This window comes from Tiliqua scincoides, chromosome 8 (assembly GCF_035046505.1).
Source record: "Tiliqua scincoides isolate rTilSci1 chromosome 8, rTilSci1.hap2, whole genome shotgun sequence".
Classification (NCBI taxonomy): domain Eukaryota; kingdom Metazoa; phylum Chordata; class Lepidosauria; order Squamata; family Scincidae; genus Tiliqua; species Tiliqua scincoides.
The window spans coordinates 26147051-26171732 of NC_089828.1; the positions used below are offsets into that span (position 1 = coordinate 26147051).

The 24682-nt window shown below is 39.4% G+C and overlaps 1 protein-coding gene across 1 annotated transcript in view; it reads right to left on the reverse strand.

The window, feature by feature from the left end:
- Positions 1-24682, reverse strand: part of VPS13C (vacuolar protein sorting 13 homolog C) — a 106329-nt gene that overhangs the window by 15974 nt on the left and 65673 nt on the right. The window contains exons 51-74 of the mRNA XM_066635973.1: positions 23765-23857; positions 22262-22627; positions 21927-22016; positions 20303-20458; positions 19223-19487; positions 18244-18404; positions 16826-16947; positions 16410-16704; positions 15378-15767; positions 14657-14761; positions 14019-14183; positions 13396-13524; positions 12516-12649; positions 12262-12388; positions 11610-11845; positions 10799-10949; positions 9792-9932; positions 9059-9140; positions 8904-8973; positions 7206-7317; positions 4769-4882; positions 2078-2217; positions 803-884; positions 354-467 (exon numbers count right to left, since the gene is read on the reverse strand). Coding sequence (XP_066492070.1) covers positions 354-467; positions 803-884; positions 2078-2217; positions 4769-4882; positions 7206-7317; positions 8904-8973; positions 9059-9140; positions 9792-9932; positions 10799-10949; positions 11610-11845; positions 12262-12388; positions 12516-12649; positions 13396-13524; positions 14019-14183; positions 14657-14761; positions 15378-15767; positions 16410-16704; positions 16826-16947; positions 18244-18404; positions 19223-19487; positions 20303-20458; positions 21927-22016; positions 22262-22627; positions 23765-23857 — 3840 coding nt within the window. The remainder of the gene's footprint in view (positions 1-353; positions 468-802; positions 885-2077; positions 2218-4768; positions 4883-7205; positions 7318-8903; positions 8974-9058; positions 9141-9791; positions 9933-10798; positions 10950-11609; positions 11846-12261; positions 12389-12515; positions 12650-13395; positions 13525-14018; positions 14184-14656; positions 14762-15377; positions 15768-16409; positions 16705-16825; positions 16948-18243; positions 18405-19222; positions 19488-20302; positions 20459-21926; positions 22017-22261; positions 22628-23764; positions 23858-24682) is intronic.

Sequence of the window (24682 nt, forward strand, 5' to 3'; positions counted from 1 at the left end):
ATTTACAAGAGCAGACACTGTGTTTTTGTGTGGTCCCCAAATTCAGCTGTTGGGGCCTTGTATATACAAATTTTTTCAGAAAAATCAACAGTAAAACTGAGTAAATCAACAGAGGCAATATTAAACCTCCTCCCTTCTGTCAAGCCCAATCAACTCAACTGCCACTTTTCTGAAGGGGCTGTGCATGTAACAATTAGAAATAGGGACATTATGCCTACTGTGCTTTTTCCAAAACTACAGATCTATTTTAGAAAGGATTCTTTGTAACTGATCAAGGTAGAATTTGTAAAAGCTTTAAGCAAAAGCTATATAAATGGAAATTCTGTGACCTCAATGACACAACAGCAGCATACCTGAAAAGGCTCGTAGAAGAAAGCTTCTACACCCTCTGACAAGCCTCTGATTAAGCCAAAAGGATTTCCCAGGACATCCAGACCCAGCACAAGAACATACATCTGCTTCAGGAACTGAAGTAAAAAACAAACAAACACAACAAGTAGTCAGCAGCTTCTTAAAAGTAAATGTAATGAAAACTAGAATCTACGTTTATACCTGAAGAAACAATATAACTGGTTGCTTAATGGCAATGCTGTGCCATGTTTACAACACAATCAGTGAATCTTATTGGGGCCTTCCTGCTGGAACTGTAATTTCACAGCACATTAACTACAACTGGGGTGACAACAGCCAAGCCTCAGGCCTTATTCATGCATCTGGAAACTAATACACCATGTTGTTGAAACACGAGGCAGTTCTACTGGGAATAGAGGGAAGAAATAAAAACTGAAAGTGGAGAACTTACTTGGTCTCTGTAATGTCCAATGACTCTCCACATTAACTGATCTCTTTTGTAAAACTGATAGTTGATTTCAAAGAAAGCAAGTCTGAAAGAGGCAAGGAATCAATGAAGAATGATTTTGCATTTGTTTAGCATCCTTAATACCACTTCATATATATACTACAATGTGATGCATTGATGCTATTTACATATATTAGTTTTAATGGTGATTTTTGTTTTATGATATTTATATTGTTATTTATGATTTTTTTTGTTGGGCACTCTATCGAGGGGAGATGACATTAAATAAATACTGTGCTATTTATTATTTATCACATCATTAATGTGAATGGTATTCTACAGAGAATAAAAATGGCAGGCCCTATCTGAGGAACTTACAATCCAGTGGAAATACTGAATGATTAGGTAGGAAGAGAACCATTTTTTCTAAATGTGTTCCACAAATTAAGGACAGAGAGAAGTTTCTCACTCTCTCCAAATAACAGCACTCAGATATCTCCTGAAATTGATTTGCAAGAAATGCAGAACACACAGGAGAAAATTCCTCTTCACATTACACAGGGGTGGCCAACCTTTTAACTTAGGGCTCTTCAACATTTAACACTTGTGTAGAAGAGAGAAATTTCAGCACATGCAGCTTCTCAACTCACAGACGACAAGCTGCACCTGCTGAAATTCCCTCCTTTACACAATCGTTAAAGGCCCAGGATTTGAAAAGTTGGTCACTGCTGACATCACACATAATGGAATTGGCTGCTGTGGGCTGTGAAGCTGGTCCCTAAATCTGAGGAATTAAAAAGCAATTAGACAAATTCATATGAAGGAGCTCTATATGGACATTCAGAGACAATTGTGGTTCTGCACAGGAGTAGCTGGAGATAAAGCAGCAATCGAGAGCAATTGCCTTCCCAGGGGCATCTGGTTGGCCATTGTATGAAGAGAATGCTAGACATGATGGACTTGTGGTCTGATTCAACAGGCTTACCTTATAGGTACTTTACAGCTCATTCTCATAACCACTTCTATGAGTAGCAACTATTTAGTCTCCCTATATACAGCCAAAAAATCTACACAATGAAACTGCCTATACTCCCTTCTGACAGCTAACCACTTATAGGCTAGATCAATTTCAACAGTTTCCAAAAGCATCAACATGTACAGGTATAGCTACAAAACTGTTAACATTGACTAACAGTGTACGTGTTCATGCTGCAATGCCTAGCAAGAACTCAGAAATGCACTTCGGGATACATGAAGGTAAATGTTTTGCCCACTTACTTGAATATAAGATCATCTACATCTGTAAGAGTGGCACCAATGCTCTTCAATAGCAGATTCACCGAATGGATTGCTATCATTTCTCCTCTGCCCTTATCAGATTCTTCCCCACCAGAGCCTAAAGACAGGCTCAAATGTAGCTAAATAAGACAGAAATTGGTACTTGAACACAACATCACTTTGGATGATTGTCTATAAATTTTTTCTAAACCACAAAAATACAGGAAGTTTAATGGTTTAAATGTCTCCAACAGCACTTCAAAAAAAAATAACTCACTTGCAACAATATTTAAAAGCGCTCACTTATACTGGTGGTAATCATGTTTCCTTTCAGAAAGTATTCTTTACTGATGAAATAAACAATCCACTCTTCAAAACAACCAGGCAGCTTAACACAACGGCATATTCATAACATCAAACCAAACACAAAAACAAATAATAAAACAGAATAAAGCAACCAAGGGCGCAATTCTAGGAATGCACTTGGGCTGATGCAAGTCCCTTGCGCTGGCCCAAGAGTGTCGCAAAAGTGTCGTAAAGCACTTTTGCGCCATGCATTGGGGAGATAGGTTGGTGCACAGAGGTGCGCTGGCCTCCCTGCGGTGCCACAAGCCCCAGGGAGAAGTTGAGTTGCATCACCTGAGCTCAGCCAATGCAGGAATATGAGGGGGACGGCGGGGAGGGGACGGTAGGGAGGCATTTCGGGCCAACTGGAGGATGGGCAGTGGGTATTTCCAGGGGCGGATGGGTGGAGCCAGGATCCTAGTTATGCCTGATCCTGACACCATTATCAGCATGTGTCTGAGCTGCTTGGATCTGTACCACCACATCAGGTGGCGCATATTCGGATGCAGCACAGGTCCGCCGGCCTGCCTGCTTCCAGCATGTTAGGATTGTGCCCCAACTGAACTAACCATAAGAAGCAGACTAAAAAATGGGGGAATATAGCCCCAATGCAGCAGCAAGACAATAAAAATTTCACTCTACTCATGACAAACGCATTTCTTTTGTATGCTTTTACTTTTATTTTAAGCAATTATAATGTTTAATGTGCCATATTTTTAGAGTTTAAAAACACACTTGGGGCGATCTGGACAGGTCTTCCTACCTAGGGAGGGCAATTCACCCAGTTAGTACCACAACCGAAAAAGGCCCCAACAATGTATTGCTGTCAACAAGGAAATCTGGAGCAGGGCCTCAGCTGTTGAACAGAACACTGAATAAGAAACCTGTGGGGGAAGGTGAATTTTAAGGGACCCACATTTCAAACCACAAGTCAAATTGGGTGTGGAAAAGAATCGGCAACCAGTGTAGGCAAGTAGCACTCGGGTATTGTGATCCAAATGTCCCCTTTCAGAAAATCTGTCCAGCAGCATTTTGTGCCAACTGAAGTTTCTGGACAGCCACATGCAGAGTATGTTAAAATCATCCAAACTGAAGGTTAATAAAGTATAAATATATAGTATACTAGACAGGTTTTACATTGTTAAGTTAGATAACTTTTGGAGAAGTCTTCTTTTGCCAGCTAATTAAATTTCACTTCTTTTCTGTCTCTGGTGAGTTGCAAATGAACTGCCAAGGAAAGGCAGCTGCTGGGACAGAGCTTGTTAATTGAATGTCTCCAACCTTTTCTTATATAAGCTAAGGACAGAACAGGATGTACTCATTTCATTCACAGAGAGAGAGAGAGAGAGAGAGAGAGAGAGAGAATAGGGAGTGCTCATTACACACACACTCCAGATATGCTGTGGACAGTCATACATCAAGGTTTCTTAGCATTTCTTATATAGATAAAAGGTGCAAACCTTTATGTTTGTTGCTATTGATGACACTTATATAGGAGGAGCAATGAAAAGAGGGGTAGCAATAAAAAAGTAAGGTGACTTAAGGAGGTGCCAAAGGAAAATTTGATATATTTGTATTGTCTAATATGCTTCAACAAATGCCTTCATCAGAAGGAAAACTGCAAATTCTTATATAAACAAAAGAAGCATTTCCAGGCAAGGCTCAGAAAGATCTCTTATGAAGCCATGGAGAGCACCAGCAGTCGGTTTAGACAATACTGAACTTACATGGACCACTAGCCTAACCACTATATGACAGTTTCACATATTCAGCTATACACCCTGTATCCACTAGGTTCCTGATAATGAGCAGCAGCTTACACAATGCTCTGTTGTCAACCTTCAACTATAACTGCCCTAGTCTCAAAGAATTAAACCCACAAGTGTATTCATCATTTAAGGCAGATTCCACACATTACTTTGAAGGAACCCAAGAGAGATTTTCTTCCATCTAGTTAGCTAGCTAATGGGGAGAGAAATTAATTTACCACAGATGGAAGTGGAGCAAGAAAGCAACCGAAACACTGAAAAACCTCTCCCTACTGTGAGATTATAAACAAAGATAATGTGAATGGGGACATGGAGTCCAAACTTATATTAGGATTGTCCTATCTGGCTGTGTCCACTGGAGAGAATATTTTTTACGATAATTATGTAACGCATCTGTGATGGTGCAAAACAACAAATAGCATCTAGAGCAAATATTTGTACATCTGCCTTACAGGAGATATTTTATCAAAGTACCTCAGCTTTTTAAAATTGTTCTGTAGTTATGTAGCTTGAATAAATAATGCTGTACTTCCTAAAACCTAATCTATTCTTGTTATGTAATCCAATTTTGCCGTACCTTCAAAGGAGAAATATGAAACTGCTCAAAGAAGCTAAGAGTAGACATATCACTCATGGATGACTCCATCAACTGTGTATCAAGAGCATCAACATCCTTCTGTATTAACTTTGTCTGAAAAACAAGTGTTCATAGAAATCCTTAAAATTAAAACTTAAGAGAAGATTGATGAAAGGTCAACCGTTGTTCACAAATGTTTGCCTGGATTCAAGACATTGGTGTACTGCATTTCAAAGACCATATGTAAAATTAAGGTATTTATTCAAACTTCCTAATTTAATATCAATCAGTACTCCTTATTGCCTTTCACAACACTGGTTTTTGAAATATTTTCTGGAGAAAAATTTAACTTTCCTGGCATTTCTTGCAGAAGTGAAACTCTGTGCATTAATTTAATTAGTGAGACTCAATAACTCAGTATTACAAATAACCACATAAAGGAATAAACAAAGACGAGAACTGCAGTAAAGGAGCCTAAAGAAGGAACACCAACTTCATAAAGTACAATGCAATAATAACCTACTCATATGTCAAGTTCATGGTATGGCATAATTACCCTTTAAAAACATATTTACTCGACAGCACTTGAACACTCACGTTGGCAACCTTCAGTCTCGAAAGACTATGGTATCGTGCTCTGAAAGGTGGTTCTGGAACAGCGTCTAGTGTGGCTGAAAAGGCCGATTCGGGAGTGACAGTCCCTTCCACACTGGGAGCAAGTGCAGTCTGTCCCCCTGGCTATGGGCCTTCCTTCTTTGCCTCTTTGCCTCAGTCTGTTGGCCAAGTGTCTCTTCAAACTGGGAAAGGCCATGCTGCACAGACTGCCTCCAAGCAGGCCGCTCAGAGGCCAGGGTTTCCCACTTGTTGAGGTCCACTCCTAAGGCCTTCAGATCCCTCTTGCAGATGTCCTTGTATTGCAGCTGTGGTCTACCTGTAGGGCGCTTTCCTTGCACGAGTTCACCATAGAGGAGATCCTTTGGGATCCGGCCATCATCCATTGTCACAACATGACCGAGCCAACGCAGGCGTCTCTGTTTCAGTAGTGCATAAATGCTAGGAATTCCAGCTCATTCCAGGACTGTGTTGTTTGGAACTTTGTCCTGCCAGGTGATGCCGAGGATGCAACGGAGGCAGCGCATGTGGAAAGTGTTCTGTTTCCTCTCCTGTTGTGAGCGAAGAGTCCATGACTCGCTGCAGTACAGAAGTGGACTCAGGGCGCAAGCTCTGTAGACCTGGATCTTGGTATGTTCCGTCAGCTTCTTGTTGGACCAGACTCTCTTTGTGAGTCTGGAAAACGTGGTAGCTGCTTTACCGACACGCTTGTTTAGCTCAGTATCGAGAGAAAGAGTGTCAGAGATCGTTGAGCCAAGGTACACAAAGTCATGGACAACCTCCAGTTCATGCTCAGAGATTGTAATGCAGGGAGGTGAGTCCACATCCTGAACCATGACCTGTGTTTTCTTCAGGCTGATTGTCAGTCCAAAATCTTGGCAGGCCTTGCTAAAACGATCCATGAGCTGCTGGAGATCGTTGGCAGAGTGGGTAGTGATAGCTGAATCGTCGGCAAAGAGGAAGTCACGCAGACATTTCAGCTGGACTTTGGACTTGAACACTGCAGGTCACTGATTTAAGATGTTTTGCTTTAAAGGGACCTTTTTGCAAGGGTAGGTTCTTAGTGAAGCTAATGGGCTGGGGGTGCAAATCCTCTACTCCCCCTCCCCCATTAGCTTCTCTAAGAACTTTCCCCAGGTCCCTTTAAAGCAGAAGATCGCTGGGATCTTCTGCTTTAAAGGGACCTTTCTGCTGGGCTTAGGCTGGGATCATCCTCTAAATTCCCCTTAAAGCAGAAGATCCTCATGATCTTCAGCTTTAAAAAAACCTTTTGGCTGGGTAAGAGCTTAAAGGACCAAATTGGCTTGTGGTGGGGGGGTGCGAAGCCCTTGCTTCCCCCCCCCCCGCTTGCCAATGAGATCCTTTAAGAACTTACCCAGCCAAAAACTTCCTTGAAGGAGAATGCTACCTCGTGGCAGTGTGGCCCTTTAAGGGAAAAAAAGCTAGCCGGAGATTAAGAGGAAATAGTTAAGGTCCATTTCTCGTTAACTTCCGGCTAGTTACATAGAAGACACCAGGCTGTCGGGTTGCTGTGAGCCGCTAAGCTTGTAGCAACCAAGTTTAAGCAAGAATTTTGTCCCTTTCTCTGGCAAATTTAAATTATGTGGGGGTCCTGCATCCACAGATAAGTTAAACTGCAGATACGGGATCTGCAGTTACTGGGGCATGCCGGTATTCCAGTATCAGACTACTGTATTAGCATCCAGAAATGAATACATTTCTCTACGTGGCTCCAAATACTTGACTAGAACTATCCATCAGTAGTTTTCTGTATTTCTACAAAAAATGAACACAAATGCAGAAAGCTAGCTTAACCATATATTACCTTTTGCTTTTCAGCTTCCGGGTCTGCAGATGGAGTAAAGAGACCAATAAGAGCTCCTAAAAATCCTTGATCTATTTTTAATGCCATTTCTTGAATGAGAACCATGAAATATCTAAGAAAAAGGAAAAGATCTAAGAAAAGTGTGTCTTCCATGAAGGTAACTACCTAATTTACGGGTTAAAAACACACAACATTATAATCTGGAATATTCTATGTTTATTAATCATCCTGGTACTTGAAATCCCAGTCTTTTAAGCAGTGTGGCTAGGAAAAATTGTGATAATTCTAGAGACTTATGGTCATCTCCTTACACACACACACACACACACACACACACACACACAAAGCCATAAATCATTTCAGCCGAAGTACCTTTCATGCTTTCAGTCCCTCTGAAGTTAGGTGGCCTAAAACAGATTTAATTCAGCTATTTTAGTTGAACTGGTTTGTGGACGAGCTACATCAGCAGAATGTCTGTGCTATACTATTAATTTTGCTAGGCTGTTATCAGAGATGAGATTTCTCATCTTCTAGGAAAAATTATACAAAAGTCATAAAATTCTTTTTAAAACATCAAAGAGCAAAATCACTCCAGCTTCAAGTAAGAAAAATGTATCAGAACACAATTTGTATACTTTGACTAAAATATTTGTATCATACTCACCTCCTCTCTATCAAGAGGCACCCAGGGAAAATTTCAAGGTGTAAAAACAATGCAGCCACAAAAATATTTAAAATAATCAAGATATATCAAAAGAGAAAAAGTAGCAAAACAAGGCAATAGCACTCATCAAACCCCTAACAGCTCATGGGCAGCCCAATCCTGAGTTCCCGTAGCATACAGCTTCAATGGAACTTAAAATGGCTGCCACCACATCCTGTGCAACACAGGCTAACGCAGGCGGCACCTTGGGAGAAGGGGGCTTTCGTCCCCTTCTTCCAGGTAAGGGAAGTAGCCCCGCAATGGGGCTACTCAATTTACCACCGACAAAAAGGTCGGTGATAAGGTAATAGCGTTTGTGTAGGGAGCCGAGCCCCACATGAACGGACAGGATCAGGAGGAGGACCCACCTCCCTCCCTCCCTGACCCCAGCATGCCTCCCGCCTGCCCTCTCCCTGCCTCCCGCCTCTTCCTCAATGCCTCCTGTCCATCCTCTCTGCCCTCCGCCTGCCTCACCCCTCCCTGAAACGCCTCCTCCCCGCCTACCCCCGCCCCACTAACTGCACCTTGGCTCAGTAGTCCATGTGCCCACTGAGTGGCGGAGGCCAGGCACCCGCCCAGAGCCAAAGCTGGGTTAGCACAGGCACTTGCCCGGCAGGAAGCTGGCGCATTGAGCCCAGGATTGGGCTCTAAGGCAACAGAGAAGAAACAATACGCTGAAACTTAAACTAATGTAAATAAATTTTCAACTGCCATCAAAGGCAGAGATGGAACCAACTTGATCTCTAATGTCAAAGCATTCTATATATGCAGTGCCATCACAAACAAGGTTTTTTCTCAGGTCAATGCCAACCAAGCTTCTGTTGGTAGCTGAGAATCCTCAGAGAAGCATGCTTTTAACCCACCTCAGAGGACAGGATGTTTAATAAGGAAGGAGGCAGTCCTTCATACTCTGAGTTTTAGTCAATAAACAATTTTGTAATTAAAAATTAGAAATTAGTTTCACTCTTGTTTCAAAAATCTCCAATTATACTTACTTGAACTGCAATACTTTACTGTACTCATTGAATCTAATGATGACGCTAACATCAATGAACGGTTTTGGTTCTAAGGAATAATCAAAGATGGATGCTTGATTAGAAGTGTACTGTGCATTTGCTTGATGCGCAACTACAGATTTTGATATTGTTACCTGAATCTAATGCAATGGATTTTGGAGGAGGTACAGGATGGAACACAACAGGAAACATTGAGCCAGGCAACTGGTTATCAACCTTCAAGAGAATAAGAAATCAACAACTGATTAATATCAATCAGCACTATTATGTTTAACTTAAATGAGTACAGTGGACCTAATGTGGATTCTGAACCCGCACCTAAAGGTCCTCTGTGTGTCCCCACGAATCTCAATATCCACAGGTTCAGTATCTGCAGGAGGCCCGAGAACAGATCCCCCACAGATACCAACCTGTAGTTGCATTTTAGAAGTTATTTTTCAAGTTCTTTAATTCCAAAGTTATTTGAGAAACAGTTTTAAGTAACAACCATATCAGAAATGGGGTAAAAGAAAATCATATTAACAGTACAATCCTATACATATTTACTCAGAAGTAAGAGCCAGCATTCAATGAGGCTTACTCCCAGAATAAATGTTTAGGATTTCATCTGAAGAGACAAATTCTGCAAAAATACTAAGTAATTTGAACATTTCAACACATCTGTTTAAATTCTCCTGCGTAAATCAAAACTTCAATTATTCCTTAGATCACAACCTTCCCAACATCGTTCTCCATTAAATCCAAAAAATCAACCACAGGCAAGCACTACTTTGAATTATTATTATACTCGTACAATCTGTGACTATTTTATCATTTCTAGCTGATGTCTTCAACATAAGGTTTTTTTAAAATGTAAAAGAATTGTACCTGAAGCCAGTATAATTGGGCCCGCAAGCTTTGTTGGTGATGCGATTGTTTGAATTCGATTTGAATGCCTGATAAAAAATCTCGCTTGATGTTGCATCTGATTGGAAGGCGCATTTCCATAGGCATTTTACTAAAATTTACCTGAAAACATAAGTATATGTATGTTTTTGATTTATTAATTCAAGCCCTCAGAATCTTTCAAGCAGAATCCCAAGATGTAATTTTAAGATCGACAAAGATTCTTCCGCACTTTGGAAAGCAGATCAGAGTGGTGAAAACTGATAAAGCAATGTTATAGTTCAGCAGCTGATGAGCTGGGTAGCAGCAGCTGCCACCAACAAACAGGGGAGTGGACAATTATAAGTACCTACCATATCTTTGCAGTGTTGACTATATATAACATGTCTCATGTTTTTATGCCCCCTCTGATGAACCCACCATGACTGACAACCTAGTGCCACTGTATGCATACAAGAGATTGAGCAGTAGTGGAATAATGGAACCAGTTTCATGCTGGGAATTATCTACCATAGATTAGCTTCTTGTTAAGCTCTCTGAGCCAGTAATGTCTCCCCCAGTGATTCTCAAACATTTCAGCATTGGAACCTTCCTAAAAAAAAGTTTCATTTTACCAGCTACTCAGACCTATGTGGCTATAATGGTGATGGGTAGCAGTGCTCCCCACAAGTAGCAGCTTATTTAACCCTTGATGCACATAACCTAATTTACCCTGTCAGTTTTGTGACCCACAAAAATTGGGTTGTGTCCAACTAGTATGCCATGCACCCAGTTTGGGAACCACTACCCTATCTATTACAAGGGGACTAAAAGTGATTAACAAGAGATTTCTAAAAATGGCTAATACAACCCAATCCTAAGCAGGTCTACTCAATAGTAAGTTCCACTGTGTTCAATGGGGCTTGCTCCTAGGAAAGCACATATTGGATTGTAACCCTAGTTGCATAGTTATAAACAGATTTGAGCTGTATTCTGCAGCTTCAGCTTACCTCGAAGTTGTTGTCTACTTTAACCCAACCAGAAACATCCACACCTCCTGTAGAAAGACATCTTTGATAAGTCTTCTCTAAGAGGCTTATCTGCTTTTGGTTAAATGGCTTCCACCTCTGCTTTGGTTTTAATTCCCAGACCACACCAGAACTGTAAGAAAAAGAACAGTGATAAAGTAACAGATTTATAGGTTAAATTTTAGGTTATAACATAGGTTATATTTTAACTAAAGACAACATTTAGTGATTTTAAATAGTTTAAATTCTAAACTAACTGTACAGGGAATAGGGGAAAAGAAAAGCTATGCTAACCAAGGAAAAGTATTCAAAATCTATTTGACAGCTGCACATATATACTTCCCTCCAATACTACACCAGATGCAAAAGTAACTGGATCAAATTCTGTTATCACTACATAATGAAGTTATAATGACATGGTGGAACAGTCATGGCAGGAGAGGGGAGAAGCTAATTGGCCCCAATGAGACCAACAGGGGAGGGGGATTTCATTGTCTTATCTTTCCCTCTGCTGCAGCCAAGGAGAATGGCTACTGTGGGAGACAGTTCTAAGGAGAAGGAGCCAATTAGCAATTAGTGCTAGCTACACCAATGGATGAAGCCTCACAATCTCACCTCCTTTGCTGCAGCATCTGAAATGTGATTTTCATATTTTAAACATGATGTGGTTTTCTTTATAGTGAGGAAGTTGTTAGAGATGCTTATAGACCAAACAATTTTTGGAAAAACACAAATGGTCTGTGTTTAGGATATGAAAGACTTGTGCGAATGAACAGATATTTATTCAAAGTACCTAGTAATCCCTATGTAAGAAATTTCCTGTTTGTTTTCATTGTTGACAAGAGAAATTCCAAGGCTACGAAGTGATATATTAATTTCTTGGTCAGGTTGCTCCATCTCTTCTGCTTGCCGTGCTTTGGAAACCAATGCAACATCATCTGTGAAGAGTAGCACCCTTTGTCGTCCATCCAAGAAGGAGACCCAGTGAATCTGAGTATTTGGGTTATAAGGAAACTGACCACACTCATCCTGGATAGACAGAAAAAACAACCAGCTGAATACATGCAAATGGTCCAAGTATTATTATACCGGACACACTATTATTAACACAGTTAAAGTGCCATTTTTGAAGCAAAATTATAGCAGGAATAAGCAACAGAATAAACCAAGTGTTGCAGGATTTAATGTAAGTGGTACCCAACGTATAAGCCTTCTACAATCACAGGCTGCCAGCATGAATAAGTTGACATGCTACATCGAAATTAAAAAACTGAGTCCGATATTGAATGCGTATTCTAAAGGAAAAGAACATGCATAGGCAGAAACAGTTACATATTTTAAAACATAGTTTTATTTCAGCTTGTGGTACACTGCTGAATCAGTGTTTTTTTCACAAAGTCCATAGGCTTAGAAAAGCTAAGTGTTTTTCTTTAAACACTAAATACCTTCAGAAGATCATGTTCACCAGTGTTTTGCGCATACGCCCAGGTTAGTTTTCGTATTCCACTGGGATCTGCCCAGGCAAACAGCCTCATTTCCCTTGGCTTTAGTTCCATCTCTTCCTGTAAACCACTGCATGGGGGGAAAAAGATAAAACACAAGATGACTATGGTTGAACATCACAATACAAATCAGGTTTAAAATATTATAAGAGTACTATAGCTAAGCTGCTCTCAAAAGACAGATGTCATTCACATACCTTTGCCTGTATTTGAGAGTATCCCATGGAGTGTGGTTAATTATCAGTGCTGGGGCAGCTCCCTCATAATAATCTGAGAAGTTAATAACTGTAGAATGTTCAGACACGTTCACATCTACAAGAATGCCCGTGTTCTGTTGGAGATAAAAGAAATTTAAACTGTACTAAAAGTTCCAGCGACATCAACCAGAACCTTATTCAAGCTTCATTGCAACTTTTCTAGCTGCTTCTTATCAGCTAAACTACAGCAAATAGTACTTCTAGCAAGTACTCATAATGGCAGCCACCACTAGGAATTGCTGCTGGTCAACCAGACCACATTCATTTTTTTCAGCAGAGCATGCACTGAAGCCTCAGTCAATTTAAAGTCAATTGAAGCAGATGGAAATGATGTGACAGTAAGAACAAGTCTGCAGAGAGTATTAAATACACTTGATCAAGCAACAAACATTATTCTTGTTTCTGGGATGGGAGCAAAGACCATGTAGCACAAATGAGTTACAATTTTAACTTCCAGTTTCCTGGCCCAATGATTCTTCAGCACTGCTTTTTCCAAAATAAACTACTCTGAAATGTGAAATACATAGAGAATTGTACTCATACTTGCACTTCATGGATCTCAAACCAGGGACTTCAGTGGTAGCACTAAACTTACTGAACAATCTCTGCACCAAGTTTCCAAGGCTGAAAAGCATGCAAAAATGCTCGTTCTCATAAACAAAGTGATATTAGGAGTGAGCATTAACTTTGTTTTACTGATTTTATCATATGACCTTCATGCATTTTTAGAATATATGTCTAAAAAGCAATCTTGTACATCACCCAAATATTTTATAAAACAAAACATTTCTAACACACAAATAATAAAATGGCATATCACCAGTTTCTCCAGGCTCAACAAAGTCCCATTGTCCTGTCTGTTGTAGAAGAATGATTTGGATACACCTTCACAGCCAATCACCCTAATGCACAGCTTGCCGGACAAATTTTCTGGCCAGAATGGAAGGCACTAATGGGTGAAAAACAGTTTCAATACAAGAGTAACAGGTACCACAACCACCATTTTTAAACACTCAAATCACAATGACATCTGTACGGTAACCACATAGGTGCCCTCAAATCTATCAAGTTCCCTAGTACCCTCATCAATTCTGTGTTACAGCACAGCATTGAGACTACTACACATGCTAATGTTTTATAGGCAGAAATTCTTAATTATTCTAAATATTGAACAGATAATTATTGTTCAGTATAACACCAAGAATGAAGAAACAGTATCTACCGGTGGCTGATCTCTTACAATGTTCTTACAATCTCAATAAAAGTCTTAAGACAAAAGACTTTAGACATCAGAAAGTTTGAGTCTGCAATCCTAGCCACACTCTCCTGAGAGTAAGTCCCACTGAACAAAACAGGACTTACTTCTGGGTAGACCTGGTTAGGAATGTGCCCTTAGATCTACAGCACATTAAACACAAGTTTCATTTTTTAAAAAAAGACTACCTCTGAAGAAGAGAAATAACTCCATTTGTTAGTAGGCAGTGAACCATCAGCTCCCACTTCTCCCACTTCCAGCTCCAAGGAAGACTTATTTGCTATGGTGTAGAATGGAGTCAAAGTAACTATCCTAGTGAGATTGAAACTGCTCATTTTGATACCAACACCAACCTGCAGGATGAAATTATTGCTCATTATTAAAATGCATTTTTAATAGCACTGGTATATGATCAAAGCTTGGTTTCAGTAGTACATTCTGCACTTGCTTACTTGTCTGCATGCATGCTCTCACTAAACCATCATACATTTCAGGATTGAAAAAGACCAAAAGCTACCTAAATCCACTTTTCTATGCACTCCACAATAGTAAAAGGATCAGGAAGATGGATATGCAAGCCCAATAATCTAGAAGACATAGAGCTGTTCCCACCCTCTGTCCCACAGTGGCACATGCATGCCCTGTTCTCAGTACCAGATTACACAGAGGCTATGAAGGAGAACAGAAGACATCTGTTCTAATAGATGTCTATTAGAAATAAGACCTTGAGCACAGCAAAAACAGAATGAAATATGATTTTGTTGCATGTATTTAGGATGAATGACAACAATTAGTATAAACAGAACAGATAAAACACAGACATTACCAGAAAATCCATGGAATTGGCTGGGCACTTCACACATCCATAACTTCCCACTGTGTCTAGAGAAAAACTACCAGACCATGTACTAGTTGAGATACATAACTGAATCTACATAATGGAAAGGGGGGAAAATCAGATTAGATCATGAAAAAGCACATTCACTTTATGAGTACACAATTATTAGAGATCATTGTTTATTCCTAATGTACGAGACCTTGTTTGTGCTTCAGCAGTTAACAGCACTGACCACTAGAGAAGATCAACTGGGAGCAAATACAGGACATCAGGTCTCATGCATAGCTAGCAGTCACAAGGTTTCACAATGTCCTGAAGAAATTCTGGTTTCTTGCTCTCAAGCAGTGAGATATGAAATAAACATTCTCTAACAATTATTTTTATATCAAACTGGCAGAAAAATCTGTTATGAAACCTGCACTAAAATTACATTAGTTTATTAGAAAACTGTTATGCAAAACATAACATGGAAGAAAAATACAAAGCTAGTTAATAAGTACTCTTCTAGGTTTCAACAAAATACCACACAACACCTGAGTAAGTATTTTACAGGATGTTACAACATATAAGAAATACCCTCAAACCTTGTATGAGAATATTTACTAGGGAATACAACCAAATTACAGTACAAGCGAATCTTTCAAATAAATTTCTCGAAGTTATGCAGTTTTACTCTTTGAAATCACTTAATGAGAAGTTGGTGCCATACCTTATTTTTACTGAAAATATTTTTTTTCTTGAACGAGAACAAGACAATATCCCTATAATCTGCTGGATGTTTTATATGTACATCTTCTGCACGGTACTGAAGAACACGTGAAGTTTTATTGATGATCCAGTAAGGACTGTACACGGACACAACCATGCGGCTGCCAATTTTCCTAACATGAATGTACACATCCACTGTCATGACATCTCCAGAATTGGATGTAAAACACACAGGGAAGAACTCTGGTAACGTATCACTGATTCGAAAATGTCCACTCCAGTTTTTACCCTGATATTTTATCAAGACTAGCTCCATGATTTCACCACTGATTCTTGAATTAAGAACGTCAGCCGTACTGCCTTCCAGAAGTTCACGAGTCTCTGCTGTTCCCTAAAAATATCAAAATTTTTAAAGAGGGTTAAATACTAAAGGATAAAGCAATCCCAAACAGAAAAGTGGTAAAAGGAAAAACAAAATCAAGTTTCCATACCAGATTAAACCAGATTTAAAATAAGGACACAGCATTAGGAATGCAACAATCTGCATACACCCAAGCCTAATACACAAAGTATACTTTCTAAACTGTCCAGGTTAAAAATTCTTCAGTGTATATAATCAAATATCTTGTCATTGTTTTGTTCTCCTCCCACTCACTTTCCCAGGCCCTTCTAGCAACAGTGACACTAGTTTTATTCTTAAACATCCAAAAAGATGATACTTTAAAAAAATGAGTCAATAATAGCTCCAAGTCAATAGCACAGCAAGACATCCAGATATCAGTGTAAAAAAAAAAATCAAAGAGCTATTCATCTCAAAGACAGACAACTGAAAAGGTTTAAAAAGTTAAGTTGAGCAACTGTAATTAAGATTCAAATTTCCTAAATTAAACAGCTACAAGTAAAAATTTAGGAAGCTATAAGCAAATTTAAAATATGCTCAAGAAAGTGGAAGCAATCCTATGAAGAATCATCCCTGACCTTTTTAGATTACATTAAGTAGCTCTTAACCTCTAATACCGGTTAAGTGATATACCTCAAGCAGATACCGTAAAGGATACGGCAGAAGATTCCGCACAGTGAGCATCGGATACAGATGAATAACGTAGGCAGGATCCCATTCCTCCCCATGAGTTGCAATGAAGTTTAACTCATCAGGTACAGCATCAGTGCTCACTATTAGAGGGATGAAATTGACTTCTGTCGAAGGGCACTGCAGTATACATTTAACTTCACTGCTCCTATGCAGCTCTTCACTCCAGACTATGTAGGTTGTAGATTCTTTATACTGGCCTTCTAAAATCCCAGTTGGCTGAACATACAGCTGACACCTAAGACCAAGAAGAAGAAAACAAATGAATAAGTTTGCTATACTTCAACAAATTAAATAAAATACTTTAGAATTATTTTCTAAAAGAATACAACTGCTCAATAACCTGAACCAATGCCAACCTGTATGAATCTAATGGAACATGGAATTCCTCCTCAGGTTTAGACACACCTATAGGTTCTAGCACTCCAACATTCTTGACATATTTGTAAATTATAAATGGTACAGAGAAGTGGTTCTTGATCTGGAATAAAAAAAACCCACAACATATTTTACTATCATACAAACAAGAACATACATTCTGGTTATATATGCATGCTTATCATATATTGCAATAAGCATCAACTGACACTTTGCATGCATCAGTTGGCTATTAACGGATCATCATGCAGAAAACTTGCAGACTTCCTGGCAGCTTCAAAGACCTGTAAAAAAGAAAAAAAAACCACTTCCTGTTTCAGAATGAAAACTGGAAGTGGGTTTTTTCCGCTTTTCCCAATATTTTGAAGTCTCAGAGAGGGCCTCAGGCTCACCAGACCCAATGGAGAGCCATAGGGACTCCCAGGTAAGTGGGGGGGGGGGGGAAACCATCTCTGCCCCTCAGCAGCGCAATCATAGCAATCACATTGCTGCCAATTTCTGGGTTGATCTGGTGGTCACAACCCACTATTTTGGGAACCACTAATCTAGACCAGGGGTGTCCAAACTTTTTGGCAGGAGGGCCACATCATCTCTCTGACACTGTCAGAGATGAATGACACTGACACTGGGGCCGGGGAAAAAAGACTTAATTTACATTTCAAATTTGAATAAATTTACATAAATGTATACATTAGAGATGGAACTTATATGACTGAATGAAGGTCTTGCAATAGCTCACAGCCTATAAAAGGCCTTGCACAAAGCAAGGTTGGCCTTTCCTTTGCTGCATCACAGACGTGAAACAACAAGCAGTGGAGGGAGCCCTTGTCCCACAGCTTACACCAGAGGTCAAACAGTTGGCCATCAGGCTGAGAGCAGTTGCATCCCCAGTGCGGGCTCCAGCAAGACTCCAGAGCAGGGGTGTCCAAAGTTTTGGCCGGAGGGCCACATCGTCTCTCTGATACTGTGTCGGGGGCCAGGGAAAAAAGGCCCCAAATCTCTGGAGGATACTGGGGGCTCTCAGAGGGCCAGATTGGGAGTCCTCAAGGGCCGCAAGTGGCCCCAGGGTGGGGTTTGAGCACCCCTGATCTAGATGACAACAACAACAACAACTATAGTGCATGCTTCAAGTGTCCAAAGCACTTCACATACTGTACATTATCTCAGCAGCCTGAGACTACTGGTTTTGATGTTTCACAGCCACATGCCAATGCCAGAGGCTGCACGGAACAGGCCACTTCTCATTAAAGCAGGAAAAAAAATGCATTTTCACATATAAGAACTTAACGAAAGTGCCACATAGCTTATTAGAGTTCTCACAGTATGCCCATAACGCATGTGTGTTATAAATTTATGTATTTGAGAATTCACGGTTTTAGAAAACAACAGGATCATGTACCTGCAGAGGAGAGCGTATAGTAATAACTTTGTTTCCTTCCACTGCATCTATCTGTACTAGAACAGAGTCCGAGTGATCACAGCGAGGATCTCTTACACTGTGGAGTCTTCTGCTGGGTTTTGCTATGGGAATGTTTCCCACCTCTGTGAATCCCTCAGGTGCTGTTTTACAACAAACAGGTATCTTAAAAATGAAAGAAATCCTTCCTCCCTTAAACACATATAATTGCATATATTATACGCTGTGTATATCTCAGTTCCCCAAACAGATACTATACACAAAGATACAACCAGTAGCTTAAAAAGAACCATCAAGTGTCTATGTGTCACGGGAGTATACCACCTATGCCAATATGAATGAATGCTCTCATATATTCAGAACTTTCTGTCTAGGAAAAGCTACCTTTACTCAAGAGAAGAGTTTTGGCCTTCAATTTGATGTGCTAGAAATCTACATGGTGAGAGTTACTATTTTATATACAGGAGCATCTAAACATGCCACTTCACTTCCATCATAGTGGTTAATTCCTATGAGGGTTGTTCCTTGTACTCTTTCTGAATTTGCAGCTCACATCTAAGTCAAAGGGAGAAGTTTAAAAAGTCAAGCTGGTATTATTCAATTATTTGGGGGGTGGGGCATATACAAAGATTCTTCCCACTGAAGCATTTTTACTGCTTCAATTGATAGGTCTATATGAAAATGAAAAGTGAAAAACTATTTCATGTTCTGCTAATCTAGACAGCAAGGTTTTTCACAATGCAGGCAATGTAAAAACCTAGCAATTTGAAACTGATGTTGAGTTAAAAACAGACTTTTCCAGAAATGCAAACGATATGACAGCAGTACTTGCTCAAAAACTTACAACCACCAGAAGTTTTCAATTCAATTTGCCTTGTTTTTTTCTGAACACACTCTGCACCTCACATCTTACAGTCTAAACACAATGGTAATGTATTTTCCCTATGCCCTTGCATCTTACCAAGACTCAAAGTGAACAGGGAACTCTCTTGGCGATACAAGGCTGATATTTTTCCTCTGTGCAGGGGATCAAAAGCCGAATATTCCAATTCCAAGTTCTGACCAACTCCTACTTCATGAATATCTTCACTTGTTGCTAATCCAACAACCTGGAGATTTCTGCTTGCATGAACTTTGAGAGGAATACCCAAGGCATTCCTGACAGTAAAGGGAGCTTTGTCTTGTAAAGAATAGTCATAAGTGGAGGCAGCTCCTTCTGAAAATCCCTTTAAAAAGCAAAAAAAAATATGTGGATAAGTGTTCTTGGACTACTTGGATTTTCTTAGAAGCTTTCAATCATTTAAATCTATTTTTATTTAACCTAGTTTTTGGTCACATTCACATGTGTGGACTCCTGTCCTTAGGACTAGAATGGGGCAAGTCTTAAACTTCTGGCTGCAGTTAAGAAATAAAGAATCAGAATTTAATGGCTTGAATGTCACAGCCAGACCAGAAATTTAAAATTTATTCTATTCATGAGTGAGGAGAAGGAATTTGTTTGGAAACCTAAGGCTTGCAGATGTCATGAAGAACCAGCATTAAACCATGGTTACATGATATACCTGAATTGGGCCGTGATGGGCAAACAAAGATGCAACTACGTAATCCTTCACTAATACACCACTAACACCCTCAACTCCTGGAGCATGAATTTACCACACTAAAAACCGCTTTGTGAACTTTTGAAAAGCGGTATATAAATACTGTTAATAATCATAAGTTTAGGTGTGGTCATCAGTTAACTACAGCTAACGTTAACACTGGTTTAACTAGTCCAACAGCTGCTTAACCAAGGATCTGAACCACAACATATGTCCTTTCTTGCTACCTTCCTTTTTCACAGTGATAGTCATTTATAGCATATTCAGCTATGTTTATTCCTGCCTTCAAAAGGTCAAAGTAGTTCACACTCACAAACTGGAAAGCAGAATCAGAAAAATACCGCCACCCCAGATATTTTGGTCAGTGTGGCTGATAGAATGTCCGTTTTGGAAGGTTCCATCACAAATATTTCACAGTAGTACATATACTTTAACAGTACCTTGGCTAGATTAGCGAAGACAGCAAGGCAGCATTTGGATATTGTTATATTCATAGTATCTTTTGACGAGATGTTAACAACACTTTGTGGCTCAGGAAGAACAATGAAATCATCTCCTGGCAACAAACCTTTATCTGTTGCAGGATTAGACATCATCTATAGGGAACAGCAACAAGTTAACAATTGACCTGTTTGGATCTGCGTAAATTTAACTGCAGATGCAGACATCTTTAAACTGCACAAAGCTTGCACTTTTGCTTTAGAAAGAGAATTTTGTCTTTCTTACTGATGCCCACCCAGAATACCACAACACATTACACAGAGTTACTGGTAACCACTTTTTTCTTTATCTCTGAATGTAACATACTAAGAATATAGCTAATTAACATTATCAGCATATTAACAATTTGAAAACACGACCTTCATATAAAAACAAATACAGATGGGACCTTGGTATCCACTGATTTAGCATCCACTGATTTGACTCACCACCAACACTGAGGTCCATCTTTAAATGCCTTGTTATAAGGAAAAAAGCACCCAAATCCAATTTCCTGCCTTCCCACTGTTAAACCGCACTGGTTGCAAGCTTCTCAGGGTTAAAGATAACTTTGAAGACTCACTTTTGCGTTTCTTGCTCTTCCATTGTCGCCCCAGAATGCATCATATAAATGCTACACTGCATTGAACCACAAGATGGAGTGAATAATGGAATCTAATGGAATAACGTTATTCCATTTGAATTAGATTCTATTATTCATCTAGTGACTGAATGCAGTATAGCAGCTATACTAATGCATTCTGGGGTGACAACAGAGGAGCAAGAAACCTGGACATAGGTCTTTTAAAGCAATTTTTCCACTGATCTGTTATCCACCAATTTTTTTAATCCACTAAAAACCCAGCCAATAATGAAGCATGATTTGTATTGCTCAACTAAAATTTCTAGCGATCAACACACTAACCCTAATGCACTTTTGAGCAAATGGAAGTAATTTACACCCGCAAGGAAGAGAAGCAGGAGGGCAATTTTTAACAATTCCTCCCTTCCTGCTGAAACATGCAAGTGTCAGAAGATCCTCCAACCGTGAGGATAGAGTTTTGCAGGGGCAGTAGGAAGCTCCAGTGTTCTTACAGATCTCTATTTGGTGAGCCAAACAGGTGTCAGGATCTCAACAATTAGGTTTCTTTTTTTAAAAAAAACCAATTTCCAAATCTAAATGTGAAGTTGAGGAGTAATGCAAACATGACACAGTAGTGCCTCTCTGAACACTGAAAGTGCTACTACTGCACTAGTATTTGGGTGTTTTTAATAAACAAATATTATGTGTTCATAATATGTTGCTTACGTAAGATTTAAACTGTAATATGATATGCATTTGTATTGCTACTTATGATGTCCTGAGGCTATGTGGTAGGGTACAAACCAAAATAAGAAAACCATTGCAAAATGGTTTGCATTGACTACCATTGCAAAATGAAGTCATCCAGAGCAAACAACTACTGGTACCCTTCAAAGCACAGCAGAAAATGCTTCCTTCTCAGATGAAAGAAATTGCAATGGACTAGACAGGAACAATAGTCTGAAGCTACTAATTAATGAAACTTTAAAATGCAAGCTTACTTCAAGCTTCAGGTTCCACCGACGTCTTTCTTTGTCAACTCGCTCAATAAGCGGTTCCCAAACTGCATAAGACTCATTGTAATAGTGAACCTAGAATACGATATTAAAAGGAGAGTTGAAATTCACAAACTTGAGCTGGACTTTGATTCACATGTGATCTGAGTATCAGATAAAAAAATAATTTCCACATATTACTTGAAACTCACCTTCCTCAAAATAATACATATGTTTCAAATTGAGGAATTTCAATTTGGATCAATAGGCATAGCAAAAATGGGTTTCAACAGAGAAAGGCTCAGTCTTGAAGTTATCAATCTGACCTTCTCCTTACATACCTCCAGTGTCATGTCAGCGCTGGCAGACATGGCAGAAGACCAGTTTTTCACCATTCCTGAAAACGTGGACTCCACTAATAACAGGGGTATGGTACGATGCCCCAAACCACACTCCAGGGTGATCTGAACAGATTTTATTTCAACATCTAAGTTTTCCTTTTTCTGACATTGCTCACTCTCTAGGAGCATTTCAGTTGCTTCTGTAGCCATGTCAACACCAAGAAACCAAGAGTGGCACTGGTCAACAGACTTGATATCCCACAGATTCACAACATCATAAGCAGTTCCTCCAGATTCTTCCTTCTTGGGTTTTGGTTTCATGGCAGCCATGATGGTTATTACCGTATTGAGAATTATGGGTGAGATCTTAAAGGAAAGACAGCTAAATCAGTGCATTTCAAAAAAGTGTGGCATACAAAAGAAAAAACACTATATAGCATGGGTGGCCAAACCATGGCTCGTGAGCCACATGCGGCTCTTTGACATAATGTGCAGATTGCAGAAATATGTTGGGTGTGCTCCTTTTTGCATCACAAACAATATAAAACGTAAATAATTTTTCAAGCTTTATAATTGTTTACTGGGTATAAACAGAGTCAACTGGACTAAAACATGACTAATATTCATGGTAAGTAAATATATCTAAGAATTTAAATGCTTCTTAAATAGTGTGGCTCTTAAATATCTGAAGTTAATCATATATGGCTCTTCCATTAAGCAGGTTTGGCCACACCTGATTTATAGTACATATGCATACATTTGTTACTTGACTTACTGCTACTAAATAAGGAATCTACCAACTGGCCCACAGAAGTAAGATATCTTTAAATACACTGAACTAGGTTCATATAAATAGTTGCTCCTTACGTAGGATACGTTTTCTCTCTGAACAAGAAAAGCAACGTTACTGCTGATCTAAAAGCTGTTTCAAACTGTGAGCAGTTAAAACAATATCAGGATTACACGAACATAAATTATTGATTGAGTTAGAGCTAGTAGAATTGAAAAGCAAAAGCCGCATAACTGCCAGTAGGGACAACCACTTCTGCAGCTCACAGTGCCTGTAGTTATCGCTGCTGCACACAATTATTATTATTAACAGTATTTATATACCGCTTTTCAACTAAAAGTTCACAAAGCGGTTTACAGAGAAAAATCAACTAACTAAATGGCTCCCTGTCCCAAAAGGGCTCACAATCTAAAAAGATGCAAATGAATACCAGCAGACAGCCACTAGAACAGGCACTGCTGGGGGTGAGGTGGGCCACTTACTCTCCCCCTGCTAAAAAAAAAAAATCAGCTTTGGCCAACTGCTCTTATAAAACTGCTAACTGGTTTTGTTAGAATGTGGCCCTCCCAATAAACATTTAAGAGTATCGGATTAAATTTAAAAAACCCTAAGTAGACAAAGTTGTAAGGTTATCTACTGTACTAGCTAGAAGTAAGCTGAACAGGCCTTCCAGAAAATAAAGAAAATTAAGTAGGATAATAATATGCACTAACCTTCACAATGAATTCTTCTACTGTCAAAGCCACACTCTGCACTCCTGAAGTATGCATCATAGCTTCCATAACCAAAGAACATGGCTGAACAATCTTAGGGAACACAAGTAAAATATTGCTTTGAAAAAAATTTGCAGACCGTGTGAACAAAATGGCAATTTCTCACCATTCTTTGTAAAGATAGGAAGGTTTTTCATAGTCTTCTAGTGTTGTTCTTGGCAGTTCAATTAATGAAGGCATCTCTTCCCCTTTCTCCAGAAACCTATGAACTACTTATACATATCAAAGTAGCATATAGATTAGACTGTGGTACTGAGCTTAAATATAGTAAAATACTCATAACATTTTTTTTTACTGTATTCAATGAGAACAGACCAAACCAGGAAATGGATAGGCACAACTAGTGGCCCCCCAATTCCATAGCTAGGGAATTGGGAATGAGCATCGGGTGCCCAGTCTCAACTAGGAAAGAGCAACTGCACCTTTTCAGGGCTACTGTCCCTTTAAGGTCCTCCTTGCAGTTTTTACCTTTAATTGTTTCCTGTTCAGCACAACCATGGCATTATTAATGAACTGCCCCTTATTCAGTTCCTGTTCCCAAGGGTGGGAAGGGGTATGATGAGAGAATTAGCTTACTGATTGATACCTTCTCCACTCTTTTTTTCTTTATTGGAAAGTAGCACTGTTCTGCGGGGGGGGGGGGGGAACCAGAGAAGAAACAATTAAGGTGTATCTTCTCATTCTTGCGGTATTAGGACATTCATTACTAATGCCACAAGTATGCTGAACAGGAAATAATGGCGGAAATTTCAAAAACACTTCTAATTAAAGTTGCAACAGAACTTTTCTAAACAAAACTTCCTTCTTAGTAAACATTATACAAGACTTTTTCCACAGCAAAGATCCACTGCCAGATGA